The 20,323-nt window shown below is 43.4% G+C and overlaps 1 protein-coding gene across 1 annotated transcript in view; it reads left to right on the forward strand.

The window, feature by feature from the left end:
- Positions 1-19,843, forward strand: part of minar1 (membrane integral NOTCH2 associated receptor 1) — a gene marked incomplete at both ends in the record, with an annotated part of 36,421 nt that extends 16,578 nt beyond the window's left edge. Inside the window, 2 exons of the mRNA XM_083759412.1 lie at positions 3,177-3,491; positions 19,646-19,843. Of these exons, the coding sequence (XP_083615538.1) occupies positions 3,177-3,491; positions 19,646-19,843 (513 nt within the window). The remainder of the gene's footprint in view (positions 1-3,176; positions 3,492-19,645) is intronic.
- Positions 19,844-20,323: the final 480 nt, after the last annotated feature.

Here is a 20,323-nt window from a genome sequence, read left to right on the forward strand (position 1 = left end):
CCATAAAAATGTTGTTTATCCTGCTTATTCGGAAGAAATAACAACGCATGGCAAACGTGAAGAATGTGCAATTATGCACAAACATGTTGCTGCTCCTTGGGAATCAATTTAAAATAATGTAGAAAAAGTGGCTTGTAGCGTAATGAGTTATTATTGTTGAATTATGATCGGCAATTATAGACACACGGCTATGAACGGTTCCCACAGAGTGCAGTGGAATAATTACATATGATAATAATAATTACACATTGCGGTCTTCGTCAGGGCAGGTTAGGTCGAAACATGTTCGCAGCATGCCTTTTTAATTTAATAAAGGCTTTCCTCCTCTTTTTAACTTTGAGTGCCGCGCGGATCGCCTCTTTTTTTCTTTATGCCTTGATCCCGTTTGATCTGTGTGAGCACCTTTTTTATCATCATCGCCTGTTTATATCTAGTATATATATAGTTTTTCTTCTTCTTCTCTAGTTTTGGGTCTGAGGGGCTAAAAGTCATCAAATGGTGGTCCGTGTCTCAAATGCAGAATAAATAATGGGCCTTGACAGAACACTGGAGGCTTATTCATATACTTATTCAACGTCATGTTGTAGAAAACTACAACATGACGTCACTGAGCCCCGGGGGTAAGAGACTCACCCAAACACATCTCTCTGTTTTTACTAAAACTTCAACATGACGTCACTGAGCCGCGGTGGTAAGAGACTCACCGCTCACCAGAACACATCTCTCTTGTTTTTACTAAAACTGCAACATGACGTCACTGAGCCATGGTGGTAAGAGACTCACCGCTCACCAGAACACATCTCTGTTTTTACTAAAACTACAACATGATGTCACTGAGCCGCGGTGGTAAGAGACTCACCGCTCACCAGAACACATCTCTGTTTTTACTAAAACTACAACATGATGTCACTGAGCCGCGGTGGTAAGACTCACCGCTCACCCAAACACATCTCTCTTGTTTTTATTAAAACTACAACATGACGTCACTGAGCCAGGGTGGTAAGAGACTCACCGCTCACCCAAACACATCTCTCTTGTTTTTACTAAAACTACAACAGGACGTCACTGAGCCGCGGTGGTAAGAGACTCACCGCTCACCCAAACACATCTCTCTTGTTTTTATTAAAACTACAACATGACGTCACTGAGCCAGGGTGGTAAGAGACTCACTGCTCACCCAAACACATCTCTCTTGTTTTTATTAAAACTACAACATGACGTCACTGAGCCGCGGTGGTAAGAGACTCACCGCTCACCAGAACACATCTCTGTTTTCACTAAAACTACAACATGATGTCACTGAGCCGCGGTGGTAAGACTCACCTCTCACCCAAACACATCTCTCTTGTTTTTATTAAAACTACAACATGACGTCACTGAGCCAGGGTGGTAAGAGACTCACCGCTCACCCAAACACATCTCTCTTGTTTTTACTAAAACTACAACAGGACGTCACTGAGCCGCGGTGGTAAGAGACTCAACGCTCACCCAAACACATCTCTCTTGTTTTTATTAAAACTACAACATGACGTCACTGAGCCAGGGTGGTAAGAGACTCACTGCTCACCCAAACACATCTCTCTTGTTTTTATTAAAACTACAACATGACGTCACTGAGCCAGGGTGGTAAGAGACTCACCGCGGCGCTCACCCAAACACATCTCTCTTGTTTTTACTAAAACTACAACAGGACGTCACTGAGCCGCGGTGGTAAGAGACTCACCTCTCACCCAAACACATCTCTCTTGTTTTTACTAAAACTACAACAGGACGTCACTGAGCCGAGGTGGTAAGAGACTCACCTCTCACTCTCACCCAAACACATCTCTCTCTTTTTACTAACCACCGTTTTGGTGGTCTGCACCTTATCACTTAGAACCAGACTATGAATAGGCCTTAGGTTGCATCTGTCTTTGTTAGTAGGATGGAAATAAATACACGTTTTGTTTATTTGCCTCCTGGCTGGTATGAGCAAGCCAGATTATATTTTAAAGCAAATCTTCGCTCTGCTATCAGATATTGGCTGCCTTGTGTTTTTCCAAATGAACTGTCGCAACACATGAACAGCGTTTGAGCATTGTGTTTCTCATTTAAAGCTGTGTAATCACAGTGAGTTTATTCCCATATAGTGTCCCAGCTCTTTCACAGAGGGGAAACAAAACACCTGTTTTTTCAGTAGAACACAAACAGAGGACGTACACTGCATAATGCATCATACAGCACAAGCTTTCATCTCTCAGGAGAAATGGGGTTACTGTGTCCGTCTCTAAATCCCAGCGGTGGGAAGTACATTTACTACTAAGTATTGCACTCAAGTACAATAGAGGCATTTTGTATTTACAATTTACAATACTTTTACCTCTACTCCACTATACATCTCAGATGAGTCAGATCCAAATATTGAACATTTACTCCACTATGTTATTTTGAAGACTTGAGTTACTATAGTTAAAGGTATATTCAGTGATTTCACTTAATTCAAATATAATTAATTTTTTTGTTTTGTTGTGATAATCCTCCCTACTATAGAGTGTGCTGGCCATATAAGGAGTTCCTCCCTGTCCCCAGTTAACCCCTGGGGGTCAAAAAACCTTAGGTTTCGTTTTTGACTCTCTATCCTGATTGGACGAAAGCCAAAAACAAAACCTAAGGTTTTTTTAGTGAAATCACTGAATATACCTTTAATTATTTTTGCGCCAGGTCCGGACCCCGCCGCTAGGGGACAAAACTCCTTCTCCTAAAGTGGACGCTGACGGTGGAACTGGGATTTATGGTAACAGCTATAGCCGCAATGAAATAGTTCATTTGTAGATTTTGATTAGGCCTATTATTACAAACCATGCATTAATGTCTTCAGACCTATACATTTAAATACCCTTTGAAAATAGCATTGCAAACGCGATGCATTGTGAGCTTGTAGATCTGCTATTTTCAAATGATTCTGAACTGATACATTTTGAAACCTTGTCAGCATTTTCTGCATAGTGTGTACTTTCTCAAGTGGATTCTGAATCCTGAACTGGTACTTGTAGTAACAAGAGTATTTTTACTCAGGGATGGGGGTCGTCCGCGTTCAAATATATACATCAACGTGGGGCTCCTTGGTGGAGAAAAGTTTCAGAATCTAATCACTGCTCTATAATCCCCCTTCTCTATGCTCTATATCCTCTCTTCAGGAGCGGATAGAGCGCCTGTACGGCGAGGTCCCCCACCGGCCGCCCAAGCCCCCCAAGGACGTACCCTCGTCCTCCTCGTCCTCCTACCTGATAGAGCAGGTGTTCTCGCCCCACCCCTACAACACCCCCAACGCCGCCAAGGCCCCCCCCGGCCCCCACCACGTGAAGGGCAGCCCGCTGTACACCGACCTGCGGCTCAGCGGCCTGGCCGAGGCCAAGCGGGGGGGCGCCGGTCAGCCCTCCTGGACCATCGACGAGTACAAGCGAAACTCTGGAGGAGAGAAGGCCAAGCAGCTCAGCGCCATGGAGCTGCAGGTATATACCCGTCTGTCTGTCTGTCTGTCTGTCTGTCTGTCTGTCTGTCTGTCTGTCTGTCTGTCTGTCTGTCTGTCTGTCTGTCTGTCTGTCTGTCTGTCTGTCTGTCTGTCTGTCTGTCTGTCTGTCTGTCTGTCTGTCTGTCTGTCTGTCTGTCTGTCTGTCTGTCTGTCTGTCTGTCTTGTCTGTCTGTCTGTCTGTCGACTGACGTCACAATACAGAACCATAAGTGTCAATGCTGCAATGTAGAAATACTCTGTTTCATCAGTATCGAGTATATTTCAGCATCAAAATGTGCTTAAAGTACACAAAAGTACAAGCACACATTAATGCATAAACAGTTAGGCCACTACCAAGGGACACGGGTGAAACTGTGTGTTCTGACCTGAGATCAGATTCATACGAGGTTTTCCACTGGACACACACTGGTCTGATTAACCCCATTCTGACCTGAGATCAGATTCTAAAAATGTCAGTCGTTCTTAGATTTTTCAAAAATGGCAGACCTACAAGCTCGTAGCGCGCCACTCGGTGGCGCGCTATGAGCTTGTAGATCTGCTATTTTTCAATAGCTAAAGCATAACATGATGCTAACACCAAAATGGGTACCCGTTCAGAATGGGTTAACAAGGTTCTATACCTACGTGGAGCCTGTGTATAGAGGCCTCTCTGTCTTACCTGTCCCAAGGCAAAGCATATACTACAGAATTTACATAGTAGGTAGGGGCTGTCACGATTCTGCCTAATCCACGATTCGATTCAACCTTCGATTTGTCTGCTCTCTCTGCTGACTGCACGCAATGATACACTTGGGCCCCTTTTCCACCGGTTGGTTCCCAATGGGAACCGGTTCAGTTCTTTTTGGTTTTTAGTCCATGAGCCAGAGCTCCAAAATTGAAACGTTAATTATGAATTGAGTGGGCAAAACCATACCTATATTAGATTGTTATCACCGTGAAACTTCCCCAATTGAGTACTTACATGAAGATGATCTATTGTATTAAAAAAAATACATTTTTAAATATGCAAATGAGGAATGTAGGAAAATATGCAAAATAATCGAAAATATGAAAAATCTACTACTGTGGAAGGGTTATCATGTATTAATTTACTTGTATTGATCCTATAAACAATTTAATATAGGGTATAGTTTGCCCACCAATTTTGGAGCTCTGGCTCATGGACTAAAAACCAAAAAGAACTGAACCGGTTCCCATTGGGAACCAACCGGTGGAAAAGGGGTCTTGGTGCACCGTTGTGTATCCGGTCCGACTGGCTGAAACACGTCCCGTGAGAAACGTTCCGGGGTGAAAAAAACAGACGGACGTGTGCAGCATGCAATGAAATATCGCGAGTCGGCTCGTGATTTCGATACACTGTATGGAACGTCAATTTCGATTCGATTTCGATACGTATCAAGAATCGTGACAGCCTTAATAGTAGGAGAACATAAACTGAAGTAAAACATAAGGTCAAGGTTTGCTCTGGGGGATACTCAAAAAGGTAGACAAAATATAAGGATGCAGGGACTACAAACAAACTGAAATGAGATGAACTGGTTGAGAGAGTGAGCTCAGGTGGAAGGAACTGAGCCTTTTATACTGTAGGCAGCAGGTAATGGTGATCGGATGAGGGTGGAGTCAGGTAACAGGCTGATTGACAGATGAGGTGACTGGACTTCAAACCTGCAAAGGATGACAGAGTGGAGGCAAGGAGAGACAGGGGAGGAATACACAGAGCAACCCTATACACTACGTGGCACGTATAACAACCCTGGAAAACATATAGGCTACGGTTCTAGGCGGGCATGCATGACAAATTAAATCCTACGGTTACTACGGTTCCGGCTCCGTGGTTAAGTACGACACTTGAGTAAATGTACTTATAGTTACTTTACGCACGCCACTGCTGCAGCTTGTGTAGACTGCTGACATCACAACACAGAGAGGGGTGGAGGGGAAGCCTGGCTCTGTCTGCATCCTTCAAGTATTACAAGGCAAGCCAGTGTTGCTTACTTGCATGAAATGTGTATTTGTGTGTACGCGCGTCCTTGTTCCCCTGTGAGACTGTGTGTGTGCGCGTGCATGCGCGTGTGCATCCTTCCCTTGTTCCCCTGTCAGAGTGTGGATGCTTTGCTTTGTTTTTCTGCGGACTCAGGTTTTTTTTCCACCACCAACGGGGCTGTTGTTTTGACACATGCCTTCTTTTCTCGCTTCCGTTGTTGTTCGCCAGAATATTAGATTTTGACGCGGTGTGACGGACAAGACGTATCGTCACGTTACGTTAGCCTGCCTGGAGACTGTAGTATCATTATATATATATATATATATATATATATATATATATATATATATATCCACACACACTGTAGTATCATTATATATATATATATATATGACTGTAGTATGATTATATCCAGTGTAAAAAGAAGGAGGAATCAGTGTATTTTTTAATGACTATCAGCGGCTGTATTGATTTCCAGCTTGGGTGTGAAAGGTTGAGAATCAAGCTTTCAAATGATTTGTATGTAGCTCTGGCTCTAGGACTAATTGTTAGGCTTGAATTGAAGATGGCAGCAACTCCACCTCCAATTTGACCATTGTCTCTGGGTATATGTGCATTGGTGTGACTTGGTGGGGTGGCTGTATTTAAACTGACATATTCTTGCTCACCCAGTCACGTTTCAGTCAGACAAAATAGATCAAGACAATTGTCTGATATGATTTAATTTACTAATGTTCCTTTTTTGCGTAGATCTCTAATATTTAGAAATCCACATTTGATATTTGTATTTTGTGGTACTACTGTATTGGTTTTGATTTGTATCAAGTTTGTATGTACAGCTCCTATTTCCTTTAGTTTTTGTTTGTGCAGCCTATATGGTTTGTTCAGCCTGTACAGAGACTGTATAGTTTGTATAGTTCTGATTTGTAGGACAGGTGGGGTAGGCGGCTGCACTGGAGGAAGCACAGAGAGCTGTGTAGGACTGCAACTCTGCTTCCTGGTCCCAACTCTGGGACTCTCTACATAATGTATCTATAAAATCGTCCATGTTTCTAGAGATGAGCTTTGCACCGTCCCAAGTTGGATGTATGCCGTCTCTCTCTATCAGACCAGTATTCCCCTCAAAGGTTTTATAATGATTTATAAAGCTGGACACCACCATTTATATATCTGGACACCACCTTAGACAACCAGCGGTTGAGTTGGCGCATACGGCCAAACATGTCATCATTAATCATGTTTGGCAGGGGACCAGAGAAAATTACGGAGTACGACATTGTCTTTGCGTATGTGCAAACTGACTCAATATTCATCTTCGTAAGCTCAGATTTCCGAAGTCGAGTGTCGTTGCCCCCGCAATGAATTACAATCCTATCATAGCGATTACATTTACTTTTAGCAATAAGTTTCAGATTTGATTCGATGTCGCCCGCTCTGGCCCCGGGGATGCATTTGACTATAGTTCCTGGAGTCTTTCATTTCACGTTTCTCATTATAGAACTACCGATAACCAGAGTTGTGTTCTTAATGACACGCTGCCGCTTGCGTTGCGGGCCATCAAGTGGAACTGAAATCTCAGACTCAACGGGTATAGCAGTGAGTGGGGAAAAGCTGTTTGAAACGTGAAGTGGTTGGTGTCCCGTGTGCTTTTGTTTACTTCCACGCTTTCGACCAGTAGCAGCCACCTTGGCCCAGCCGTCCTGGGAGCCCAGACCAGCCGGCGATGGCGATGAAATGCCCCTCAATCGTGAATGGTGGTGGGCTCCCCGTGGTTGTGTGTGAGCTCGGGCTAAGCTAACGTTTGCACCGCTAGCTAGGATTGCTTCCAACTCGCTGAGCCTCTCCTCCAGCACCGCAAACACACTGCACTTGTTACACACGTCCGAAGCAGCAAAGGCGTCAGGGCTGTAACTGTATACATATTGCATACGGCGCAGGAGAGAGGGCTAGAGCGAGAGGGAAGCCCTCCGGGAGGGAAGGGGTGGTGTTGGCGGAAAGCCATCACAATCGCCCGGCTGAGCCGACAGAAGGGGACGGTCGCCCCGCCAAACAACCAACCCGAGTAGCGATAGGATCGCCACAGAGTAAGATAGTTAACAGTGACAGTGTGTGTCTGAATCACAGCAGCGCAATACAAAAATGTTTGGTGTTTGTCCCGTTCGTGCTGCTGACAACAACACAGCCGTCAGACACATAGAGTATTAAAAGGATAGAGACTAAACTGGCGCGAAGCTCCGCCCCCTCCGCTATTCATGTCAGTGGAAGTTGCTCAGTGGCGTTTTGAAGCACCCGGAAGGCTGCCGGAAGTACCGTCTATTTCCGCATTTTTTCGCTGATTCAGCATTTGGACACCAAATTTTGGTGTCCAAATCTTAGAGTATATATATTTATAGAGAAGGCACCCAGAGGAAATCTTGAGGCGAAATGGACATAGTGGCCGAATGAAGGTATTGCAGCCTGGCCCCAAACACATGAACGCGCTGTCCGTTGACTATCATTGTACACGTTCACGACGGACGACGCTCGTGCGCGTTCAACGGCAGCGCGTTCATGTGTTTGGGGCCACTCACCATTGCAATCCGTCCCAGAATGCACTCTGTTCCTACCCGGAAGGAGGAGTGAATCCGCCTCATGCGCTTTTGAGCAACTCAATGCAAGTGGATGGGAGGAGAACCCGGGTGTCTTCTCTGTATATATACTCTATGGTCCAAATGCGGAAGTGTAGCTGGGCTTTAACATTGAGCGCTCGGTTGCACGGGGTTTCCTCGTCAAGAATCCACAGGTCCGCCTGCAGTCCTTCCTCTTACCACTAGGGCCCAGCGCTTCAACATTGGAGTGCATAGCTGGCCCCTTGGTCAGACAGCATACAGGCAACACAGGAAATGACGCAACAGGCTTACCGTCTGCGAAATGGGTCCGACGGTTGATCTGCTCACTGTTGGCTGATCCAATCCAAACCTCGATGATATATATACAAAGACTGTTACTGTGGACGACACACTGATAAATCATTACACTTGTTTACAACAGGGTCCACCATTTTAAATTCATCAGAACATTTAGAGACGTACAAATATATAACAAAAAACTGGAAATCATCATATATTTGTTTTCCTTTTTACAAAAGGAAAAAATATATATACAGTAAAGGGAAAAGGGGGTGGGTGGGGACTTTATTTACAGTTTGGAATTGCAGCCGTCCGTAGGTGCCCTTTGAGAGAGGTTTTGAAGGAGTCAAGGGATTCTCATGTCTTAGTGATTGTTGGTAGTGCGTTCCACATTTTGGTGGCATAGGAGCGAAAATAATTTAGTCCCTTAATTGTTTGAACCGAATCTGGGTTGCACATCCCTCTGGTGTTGTGGGTGTGGACTTCGTTGACATTGAGGAAGTATATAGACAGGTACATGGGTATCTTAGTGAAGTATTTAGACAGGTACATGGTATCTTAGTGAAGTATATAGACAGGTACATGGGTATCTTAGTGAAGTATTTAGACCGGTACATGGGTATCTTAGTGAAGTATTTAGACCGGTACATGGGTTTCTTAGTGAAGTATTTAGACAGGTACATGGGTATCTTAGTGAAGTATTTAGACCGGTACATGGGTTTCTTAGTGAAGTATTTAGACCGGTACATGGGTTTCTTAGTGAAGTATTTAGACAGGTACATGGGTATCTTGGTGAAGTATTTAGACAGGTACATGGGTTTCTTAGTGAAGTATTTAGACAGGTACATGGGTATCTTAGTGAAGTATTTAGACCGGTACATGGGTATCTTAGTGAAGTATTTAGACCGGTACATGGGTATCTTAGTGAAGTATTTAGACCGGTACATGGGTTTCTTAGTGAAGTATTTAGACAGGTACATGGGTATCTTGGTGAAGTATTTAGACAGGTACATGGGTTTCTTAGTGAAGTATTTAGACAGGTACATGGGTATCTTGGTGAAGTATTTAGACAGGTACATGGGTATCTTAGTGAAGTATTTAGACAGGTACATGGGTATCTTAGTGAAGTATTTAGACAGGTACATGGGTATCTTAGTGAAGTATTTAGACCGGTACATGGGTTTCTTAGTGAAGTATTTAGACAGGTACATGGGTATCTTGGTGAAGTATTTAGACAGGTACATGGGTTTCTTAGTGAAGTATTTAGACAGGTACATGGGTATCTTGGTGAAGTATTTAGACAGGTACATGGGTATCTTAGTGAAGTAGTTAGACAGGTACATGGGTTTCTTAGTGAAGTATTTAGACAGGTACATGGGTTTCTTAGTGAAGTATTTAGACAGGTACATGGGTATCTTAGTGAAGTATTTAGACAGGTACATGGGCATCTTAGTGAAGTATTTAGACAGGTACATCGGTATCTTAGTGAAGTATTTAGACCGGTACATGGGCATCTTAGTGAAGTATTTAGACAGGTACATGGGTATCTTAGTGAAGTATTTAGACCGGTACATGGGTATCTTAGTGAAGTATTTAGACAGGTACATGGTATCTTGGTGAAGTATTTAGACCGGTACATGGGCATCTTAGTGAAGTATTTAGACCGGTACATGGGCATCTTAGTGAAGTATTTAGACAGGTACATGGTATCTTGGTGAAGTATTTAGACAGGTACATGGTATCTTGGTGAAGTATTTAGACAGTATCTTAGTGAAGTATATAGACAAGTACATGGGTATCTTAGTGAAGTATTTAGACAGGTACATGGGTATCTTGGTGAAGTATTTAGACAGGTACATGGGTATCTTAGTGAAGTATTTAGACCGGTACATGGGCATCTTAGTGAAGTATTTAGACAGGTACATGGGTATCTTAGTGAAGTATTTAGACAGGTACATGGTATCTTGGTGAAGTATTTAGACCGGTACATGGGCATCTTAGTGAAGTATTTAGACCGGTACATGGGCATCTTAGTGAAGTATTTAGACAGGTACATGGTATCTTGGTGAAGTATTTAGACAGGTACATGGTATCTTGGTGAAGTATTTAGACAGTATCTTAGTGAAGTATATAGACAAGTACATGGGTATCTTAGTGAAGTATTTAGACAGGTACATGGGTATCTTGGTGAAGTATTTAGACAGGTACATGGGTTTCTTAGTGAAGTATTTAGACAGGTACATGGGTTTCTTAGTGAAGTATTTAGACAGGTACATGGGTTTCTTAGTGAAGTATTTAGACAGGTACATGGGTATCTTAGTGAAGTATTTAGACCGGTACATGGGCATCTTAGTGAAGTATTTAGACAGGTACATGGTATCTTAGTGAAGTATTTAGACAGGTACATGGTATCTTAGTGGTACGGTATACTTGACCTTTGGTTGGCTTCACTGGACCCGAGGGAACGGACGCGAGGTCCTGCAGAGCTATAGGAAGGAGTCAGGTTATCGAATGAGGTTCCAGAACATCGCAGAGCTATAGCTGCAGCTAGGAGGGAGACAGATTATTGAGTGCCTTATTTAGGTGGTGCAGCAGGGTTTTCTAGTGGCTTCTATGTCGACAAAATAAAAAGGTGTAGAAAGTGTGTATAGAAGATGTTATTGCCTGCATCCAGACTTTAGTATCATATTCCAGAGTACACATTCAATAAAGTCTGTACAGGTTATTAGTCACATGGGTGTCCCGTGTGTGCGGCTTGGTGTGTGTGTGCGTGCGCACGTATACGCATGTGCGCGCGCGTGTGTGTGTGTGTGTGTGTGTACGATGCTACAGTACGTGCAGAGACATGGGAGGAAAGTGGGTCTGTAACGCTTTGATGCAGCCAGAGTTCTGTATTATTGATGTTTGCTGTGTGGCCTTCACCACGCTGCCAAGAGAGACTTACAGATCAGATCAAGTCACATTTCTCACCACCAGCCTCTTTCCAACATGGCAGAGAGAATGGGTTGTTATACGTTCAGCCACATTTTAGTCATCTGAAAGTTTTAGTTTTGGTGTAGTTTTTTTGTCGAATAAATGTCATTTGATTTTAGTCGACTAAATCTACAGTTGGTTTTGTCGACAAAAGATTATTTTGGCGGCGCCTTGAAGTCGTCATAATAGCTGATTTTACACTTCGTTTCAAGAGCAACACCTGAGCGCAACAAAACAACTTGTAAAAATGACTTGTCTTTTAGTTCTACTGGATCTCTCACTATTCCCTCGCTGACATTTTAGTCTAAGTTTATTTGTTGACAAAATTGTCAACAAATAAACTTAGTCTTTGTTCATTGAGACACTTCAGCTCAGATTGACCATGAACCATTTATTGCAAAGCTATTGCATGTTAGTATGGCGGTGTGGCTCTGCTCATGTGATATCAGATGTGATCAGATTATCTGTGTACCGAGACACAGGTCTGATATCAACGACCCTCCAGAGCCAAAGATACAATACTCCATGAACAACAATACACAGTAATGACACATCAACACGTGATTCAACACAATGCATCTCAACACGTGATTCAACACAATGCATCTACACAATCGCAAACAATACAATAATATCCCATAACCCCTGGACTAAGAACTACAGGGAGGAGTCACGCGGACGCCGCACAAGCTGCTTGACAGCTCAGCATGGAAAAAGAGTAGTGAGGTGAGGCTGCTTAAGTAGGCCGCCTGAATTGGTTTTAGGTTTAGGTTTATTTATTTAGCACAAAGAATAGACAATAACATATCGAAGAAACAAAAATACAATGCAAGGAAAGGAAGAAGCCATCTGGCTTATTTGGAATCCTTTCCTGTATGGAAGAGGTCATTGATTTAAACAGATTAAAAGTCCATTAAGAACAATTCAAAAGTCTACAAGTTGGCAAAGGGGGGGCAGCTGTCCAATAAAGAAATAAAAACACAGACTGCACAAAAAAGGGAAATAAATTGTGGGAATGAGGGCGTGGCCTGGAGAGGCAGCTGATGAACTAACGCTATAAGCTTGATTTTTAGTCATCATAACTTTGTTTTTGTTTAGTTTTCGTTTAGTTTTCCACAGTGAAAAAAGGGTAGTCGACGAACATTTTTAATCATCGTTTTAGTCACTGAAATGAACACGTAACTTTATTATCGGTGCAATCAATCAATGTCTGACAGACAGCCATTACTGGCTAATAGGCTGACACTGCTGGGGCGTCCCGTTACCTTTGGTCTTCTGTAAAAATCACCCTGACGTGCTCATAACGTGCTCACTTAATGCAAATGAAATAACTTCAAATCAAGCCTTTTTTTTTGCGAGGTGAATCGGTCTGCATTCAGGGTACTCTCTGATTGGCTGAGTGAGGACAAAAATTGAGGACAGAAAAGTGAGGACGCCAAAAGTGATTGACCGGAATGTGACGCTGTATGATCATATACAATTTACAATTTACAATTTAGGCATTTAGCAGACGCTCTTAATCCAGAGCGACTTACATTTAGGCAAGAACAAAAGCATGGGAATACATCACATAAAAGCATTTATCATGAAACATGCGTAAGCTAAGAAGGTAACAGTGGAATATCTATATGATGAAACTATACATACACTATACATAATAAACTATACATATTCACTACTATGCTATACATATGTACTATGGCGTGCTATGACTATATACAATACAATTATAGTGCTGTCTACATAACATGCTATAAGTCTAAGTCAAATGCTATCTAAGCCAACAGAAATTCTATCTAAGGGGTTAGGGTAAGTGCTATGGGCCATATAGCGCCCCTCACTTCACACGAGTGCGATTTATTAACTCTATGGTCAGCCCCATTGTAAATGACGTAACACCACCGAGCTAGCATGGTAATTAACTGCACGGTCAGTGACGTGCATTAATTCCCCATGCACACATTCTTAGTATAGCCAGTGATGCAAGACACGCCAGACCAGCTTCTCAGGAATCACTAAACAACACACCCTGCTGGTGAATGGGTCACCTTCAGAGTCATTGATTTCAGATGTTCTGATCGATGATCAATACTGAGAGAGTATACGTATAGGTCCACACCATGGAGAGGAACAACCTGCTGGTGATCAATACAGAGTACGTCCACACCAGGAGAGTCAGGAACAGCAATCAGGCTATAACCTTGGGCTGCTGTCCTGTCCCCAGAGACACAGGATTAGACTCTGACTGCACTGCACGCCACGGGGTGAGTGGGTGCATATACGCTGGACCGCTGCCTGGCAGGCAGGCAGGAAGGCAGGCAGGGAGGCAGGCAGGAAGGCAGGCAGGCAGGCAGGGTTCCATTCGTTTGGCACGATGTAGACAATAGCATTATGTACAGGCTCCAAACGCATCACATCACGATGCATTGTGCGTGAGCTTGTATAGATCGGCTGTTTTCACTATCTGTTGTAGAGTATATACGGGGCTTAAGAGCCTATGCGGAGCTGCGTGTTTCTCCCGAGCTCTAATCTAACTCTGTCATCGCCAGTCATACACCAATAATACAGAAATAAATTGGTGTGGTAGACAAAAATCAATAACAGCTGCTTAATTGTGCGTTACTGCGATGTTGGTCCAGCACATCAATCTTCTCCTACTGCGCTCCAGTGACCTCAGTATTGCAGCGCAGCCACTCACTCATAAACACACTTGGGATTCGTTTTGAGGGGACATTAACTTGTTGACTATTAACAACCTTGACAAGACCGTAGTGGACAGTTTACAGTTTTATGGCTGCTACATGCAGTACAGTATAGTGGACAGTCACAGTTTTATGGCTGCTACATGCAGTACAGTAGTGGAAGATTACAGTTTTATGGGCGCTACATGTATACGAGGGGAGCTGTTCTCAGTCTCCAATAATAATAATAACTTGGATTTATATATAGCGCCTTTCAAGAAACCCAAGGACGCTTTTCAAGACAAAAAACTAAAAACTAAACTAGTTGCCAAAAGCCAGAGTGAACAAATAAATGTCTCTTCAGTGCAGTCTTGAAAGAGTTCAATGTAGGAGTCTGGCGGATCTCCAAGGGGAGAGAGTTCCAGAGGGCAGGGGCTGCCACGTAGAAGGCTCTATCGCCGAGAGTCCGCAGCCAGTGCGGTGCACTGGGGCCCAGCGCCCCCTAGGGGCCCATGAGGGGAAGGGAAAAAAAAGAAAAGAAACAGCTGACGGGCCGCTGTTTTGTGAATACACACACACACATACACACAAGCAGAAGGGGCAGCTATAGCTGAGCTATGGGAACAGGAGGAAGACATGGAACCTGGTGTCTAGCAAGGCGCTAGGCACAGCTCATTGGTCAGTAGCCTACTCTTCATAGGCATGCAGCAGAGCCAATCACTATGCAGTATCGTATCTTAGCAACTATTTCACCACGCTCCGGTCCACAACATTGCAAAAACAAATGGATGCTGTTGACATCTACCTCACAGTTAAAGTTCTAGTAGTGAGATAGAACTAAAAAAATAAGAAAAACGAAGTGCAGAGCTGAGTGGGAAAAAGATTCGGTGGATTTTTATGAAACAAAAGCTTTGCAGTTTGAAAGTGGACTCAAGCTTTCCCTACAGCTTCCATGTTGGTGAGTTTAATGTCGTTTAATACAAGCAGATGCAAATTGATGGTTTATGGCAAGTCACTTTATATCATTATAATAAATCTAGAGTTGCAAATTGCAAAGTCTGTGCTGTCATGTGCCAGTTAGCCCTGACAGGGACACATATAGTGGCAGCATCATTTACTGATGTTTGCACTGCGTTAATGTTATATCTCACCATACCTGTCACTGCAGCGAGTGCAGAGCGCTCATTCTCCAAGCTCAAGTTGTTAAAGACTTATATTTAAGGAGCAGCATGGGACAAGAGACTCAGTGGATTGGCTACACTTTCTATTGAGAACTGCAGAGCGAGGGCTTTGCTGACTTTGCTGAGTACAAGGCCCGTAAGGTGACCTTCTAATGAGGGAGTACTCTGGTAACAGCCACATCCATTCCATTCATTAATGCTGTGGTTTTGTAAGGCATATAATGAACTGTGTTTTTCTTGATGGTTATGGACATTCTGTGAAAGTGGAATATATCATCTTTGTACAAGCTTTGTTAGTGTATAATGCTATATTTGAATGTTTGATAGTTTGGAGACATCAGGCTGTGGTAGTTTTGTTTTTGAGCCCAAGTCAGGGCAGGTTGTTTGTCACCTTCTAATGAGTGAGTACTCTGGCAACAGCCACATCCATTCCATGCTGTGGTTTTGTAAGGCATATAATGAGCTGTGTTATTTTTTTTTTATGTTTGATAGTTTGGAGACATCAGGCTGTGGTAGTTTTGTTTTTGAGCCCAGGTCAGGACAGGTTGTTTATTGATGATTATATGGACACTGAGCTTGGCAGCTGGTGCTGTCTGCATGTGGTGCTGAAAGGCTGGTTTAAATGATTGATTGAAATATTTTTTTGTTTGCAGAATTACAGTACATTTCAAGCACAAACTCAATACAAAGACTGTTAACTGTGAGTGGACAAGTTTACTCATTGCTGTACCATATGTTTTGCTACATGCTTTTGTTCTTGATTATTGTAAGTCGCTCTGGATTAAGAGCGTCTGCTAAATGCCTAAATTGTAAATTGTATGTTCTCATGCCAATAAAGCCCCTTTGAATTTAATTTAATAATTTAATTTTGTGGCCGGTCACCTCACCTGTAATGTTAGTCTATACCTGTCCTATTGTGTGAGCGTGTGTGTGTGTGTGTGTGTGTGTGTGTGTGTGTGTGTTTGTGTGTGTGTGTGTGTGTGTGTGTGTGTGTGTGTGTGTGTGTGTGTGTGTGCATGGGCGCGCGCACGCACACTTGTTCATGGCGGTGGTGGGGGGCCTACAAAATATTCTCGCACCGGGGCCCACCATGAGCTCACTATGCCACTGGATCCAGCCGGGAGGAGATGAAAGCATGGATTAGGGTCTCTGCAGCAGAGTCTGGGAGTGAGGGGCGGAGTCTGGAAATGTTTTTGAGGTGGAAGAAGGCAGATTTAGTGACAGATTTGATGGGGGATTGAAAGGAGAGGGTAGAGTCCAGGATGACACCCAGGTTGCGGACTTCAGGGGATGGAGAGATGGAACAGCCATCCACCTGGAGAAGAAAATGTCCAATCTTCTCAAGTTGCGTCTTGGGACCCATGACCATGAGCTAGTTTTTTTTGCTGTTGAGTTTGAGGAGGTTGGTGAGCAGACTCTTTATTTTCAGTGTGTGTCTTGTCCTTATTGTCCTTGGCTTGGAGTCGAGTGTGACACTGTGATTTTACACTGTGTCGAGTGTGACAGATACACTGTGATTTGACACTGGTCAAGTGTGACAGATACACAGATTTTACACTGTGATTTTACACTGTGATTTTACACTGTGACGAGTGTGACAGATACACTGTGATTTTACACTGTGATTTTACACTGTGTCGAGTGTGACAGATACACTGATTTTACACCGTGTCGAGTTTGACAGATGTGAATCTTCCTCGTCTCACAGGGACGATAATTATGGGAAGAAAAACAGGACCTATAACATAAAAATAAACTTTTTCAATTTTGTTTGTGTTTTTTTTAGCTTTCCTATCCCCACAAATTTGCAATTTTGAACAATCAGGATTTCTCTTCATATAGGGGCTTTTATGGAAATTGCTCTCAGAAACGGCTCAACTGATCTGATTTCCTCCCTCTCTTCAGTCTTCAGTTCCAAATTTGCATTTCCACTTTGTTTACAATGTCCGCCATTGTTGAGTTTCCAAGCTGGCATGGCATGAAAACAAGCCTGGGTTTATCTAGCATCAGTACTGCTAGATACTGTACATGACTCAATATTAAATAAGTTGCATATCAGCACCCCCACCACCTCAGGACATTGTGGTACTGGACCGCTTGCGTCCACTTTATGAGAATCGGTTTCCTCCCCGCTGTAGCCCCATGCAAACACTCACTGTAACCATTGGCTATCATTAGCGCACAGCCGCACACTGTTTACCTGTCGCCAGAAACGGGAGCGATGCGAAACAAAGTCACAAATGACATCCGAACTTTGAATGGCTGCCGAGTTATGGAGGTTTGAAAATCCTGCTTTGAACCGAGGTAAATGGAGAGGAGTTGTAACGCTCCATAGATGGTGGTGACAAAGGCGTCGCATATAGCAACCGGATCAATGTTAAAAGCTGCTGTGGGGCTCAACCACTATATACGGGGGGGAGGGCGGGGGGTAACCTGGCTGATAACGTACCATAGCTGGGTGTATGAATATATTCGTACTTCGCAGTAAAATAATTAATCAGAGTGACAGGACAACAGTGTAGGGCGTAAGTGCTTAGGGTTGACGACAGAGTGCAGCAACTTGCAATGGGCCTACGGTAGATTTGCTACACCACCAAGATACCCATGTACCTCTCAAAATACTTCCTTAATGTCAACGAAGTTCACACCCACAACACCAGAGGGAGTTCAACAAACTACGTGCAACCCAGATTCGGCTCAAATTACATTTATTTCGCTCCTATGCCACAAAAATGTGGAACTCCCTACCAACAGCCATTAAGAAATGTGAATCCATTGACTCCTTCAAAACCGCTCAAAGAGCCGTTCCCCCCCCCCCACCCCTTCTTCCACATACTGTAGGCCCTACATTTTTCCCCCTATTTTTGAGTGGTGCACCCACTCCTATCCACACTTTTCCTGGGCTGTGTGTGCTCCAGTTCCTGTCGATTTGATCCAATGGAAGCCAATGAAACTGGTCAGATGACCAATGATATCCAATGAAATCAACAGGAACTGGAGCACACACAGCCCAGGAAAAGTGTGGATAGACTAGCTATCTGTCCTCCTCACTACTTCATAGACTTTCCCGGGGAAGCAGAGAAACCTACGGCGCTCGGTAAGACAAGCCCATATTCCCTCTCATAAATAGCACGTAGTATGACAAGATAGTAATTGTTGTTTTCTCACCTCACAGGACGCTCTACTCAGTAGAGCGTCAGTGAAAACTGTTGGGCTCTGAGGCTATGGCACAACTCCCCCCTCCTAATCCCCCACCAGTGAGCTAATAATGAGGAATATGTTAAACTCACCTGTTGTCTGAGGAGAGATCCCGACACTGACCCTGTTGTAAACAAGTCTCAGTGCTCGTTCACAAAGTAGTTTTTGTATTGACCTGTGCTTTTGTTTGAAATGTACCCATTCTGCATACTGTGAAATAATGAATGAATACCCATTCTACATAATGTGAAATAATGAAATGTACCCATTCTGCATACTGTGGAAATAATGAAATGTACCCATTCTACATACTGTGGAAATAATGAAATGTACCCATTCTTCATACTGTGAAATAAAAAACTTCAAATCAAAACAAAACGTTTCGAACACACCTTAGTAGCCTACAATACAAGCATAGTTGTAGGGAAAAAAAGTAAAGCTATACTTCATGTGTTTTCTCAGTGCAGTGTGTATGTTGGCGTTTTTCCTTCGTTTGAATCAGTCTATCCAACAGTCTCTCTTCACCTTTTCGGCGTGTTTGAAATGTGTGAATCAGTTTGTTTTATTTTATTTAGGACTGAGACCAGATTCTACAAATATCTTCTAAATCAAGGCAGTTGTTCTCCGAGAATTTCATATCAAGGACCACAAAAAATATATGAAATTGGCCGCCGACCCCCATCTGAAAATATCTTGTTCCAGGGACCCCCGCCAGAAGCAAAGATTTGTGCCACATTTTCACGATTTTTCAAAAATAGCTCATCTACAAGCTCGTAGTGCTATTATTCAACAGCTAAAGTACAACATAATGTTTAAAACACCAAAAGGGGTACCCGGCCTGAATTGGTTAAAATATCGATACCACATTACTCCCGTGCAGAATTGTCCCTGCCGAGGGGCTATAAGAACCGGTTGAAAACAGAATCAATCTTTGCTGTTGCAATATTTCAGCCACAGCTCCTCCTCGCTGGAATCAATGGATCTTGACTTATTTTCTCTCTCTCTTTTGTAATCTTTTTCCTTTTAAAATTGCTGAGCTCCAAAACACACTGGTCTTTCCCTGGTCTTCTCTTTCTATGGAGCGAGGTTAGAAGAAAGCACGCATTGTGAGCTTGTAGATCTGCTATTTATATTTAAAAGATTATTATTATACATTTCATCCTGGAGAATACATACCCAGCCGATCGCTAGTAATAATGATAATATATATATATTTTTTTTAAATTCAGACTCCAGAGTCGCTGAACGCCACCCACCTGGAGTACTGGATGGAGGACGTGTACACGCCGGGCTACGATTCGCTGCTCAAGAGGAAGGAGGCGGAGTTCCGCCGGGCCAAGGCGTGCAAGATCGGAGCGCTGATTGCGGCGGCGACGTGCACCGTGATCCTCGTCATCGTCGTGCCCATATGCACCATGAAGTCATGATGACGTCATAGTGACATCACCACCATACGCACCATGAGTCATGATGATGTCATAGTGACATCACCACCATACGCACCATGGAGTCATGATGATGTCGTAGTGACATCACCACTATACGCACCATGAAGTCATGATGATGTCATAGTGACATCACCTCCATACGCACCATGAAGTCATGATGATTTCATAGTGACATCACCACCATACGCACCATGAAGTCATGATGTCATAGTTATCATGACCATACACACCATGAAGTCATGATGTCAGAGTGGCATCATGACCATACGCACCATGAAGTCATGATGTCATAGTTATCACGACCATACACACCATGAAGTCATGATGTCATAGTTATCACGACCATACACACCATGAAGTCATGATGTCATAGTGGCATCATGACCATACGCACCATGAAGTCATGATGGTTTCGTAGTGACATCACGACTATATGTGTCATGAGAGGACCATACGCGC

The sequence above is a fragment of the Protomyctophum parallelum genome (genome assembly GCF_964188405.1).
Source record: "Protomyctophum parallelum genome assembly, chromosome: 2".
NCBI lineage: Eukaryota > Metazoa > Chordata > Actinopteri > Myctophiformes > Myctophidae > Protomyctophum > Protomyctophum parallelum.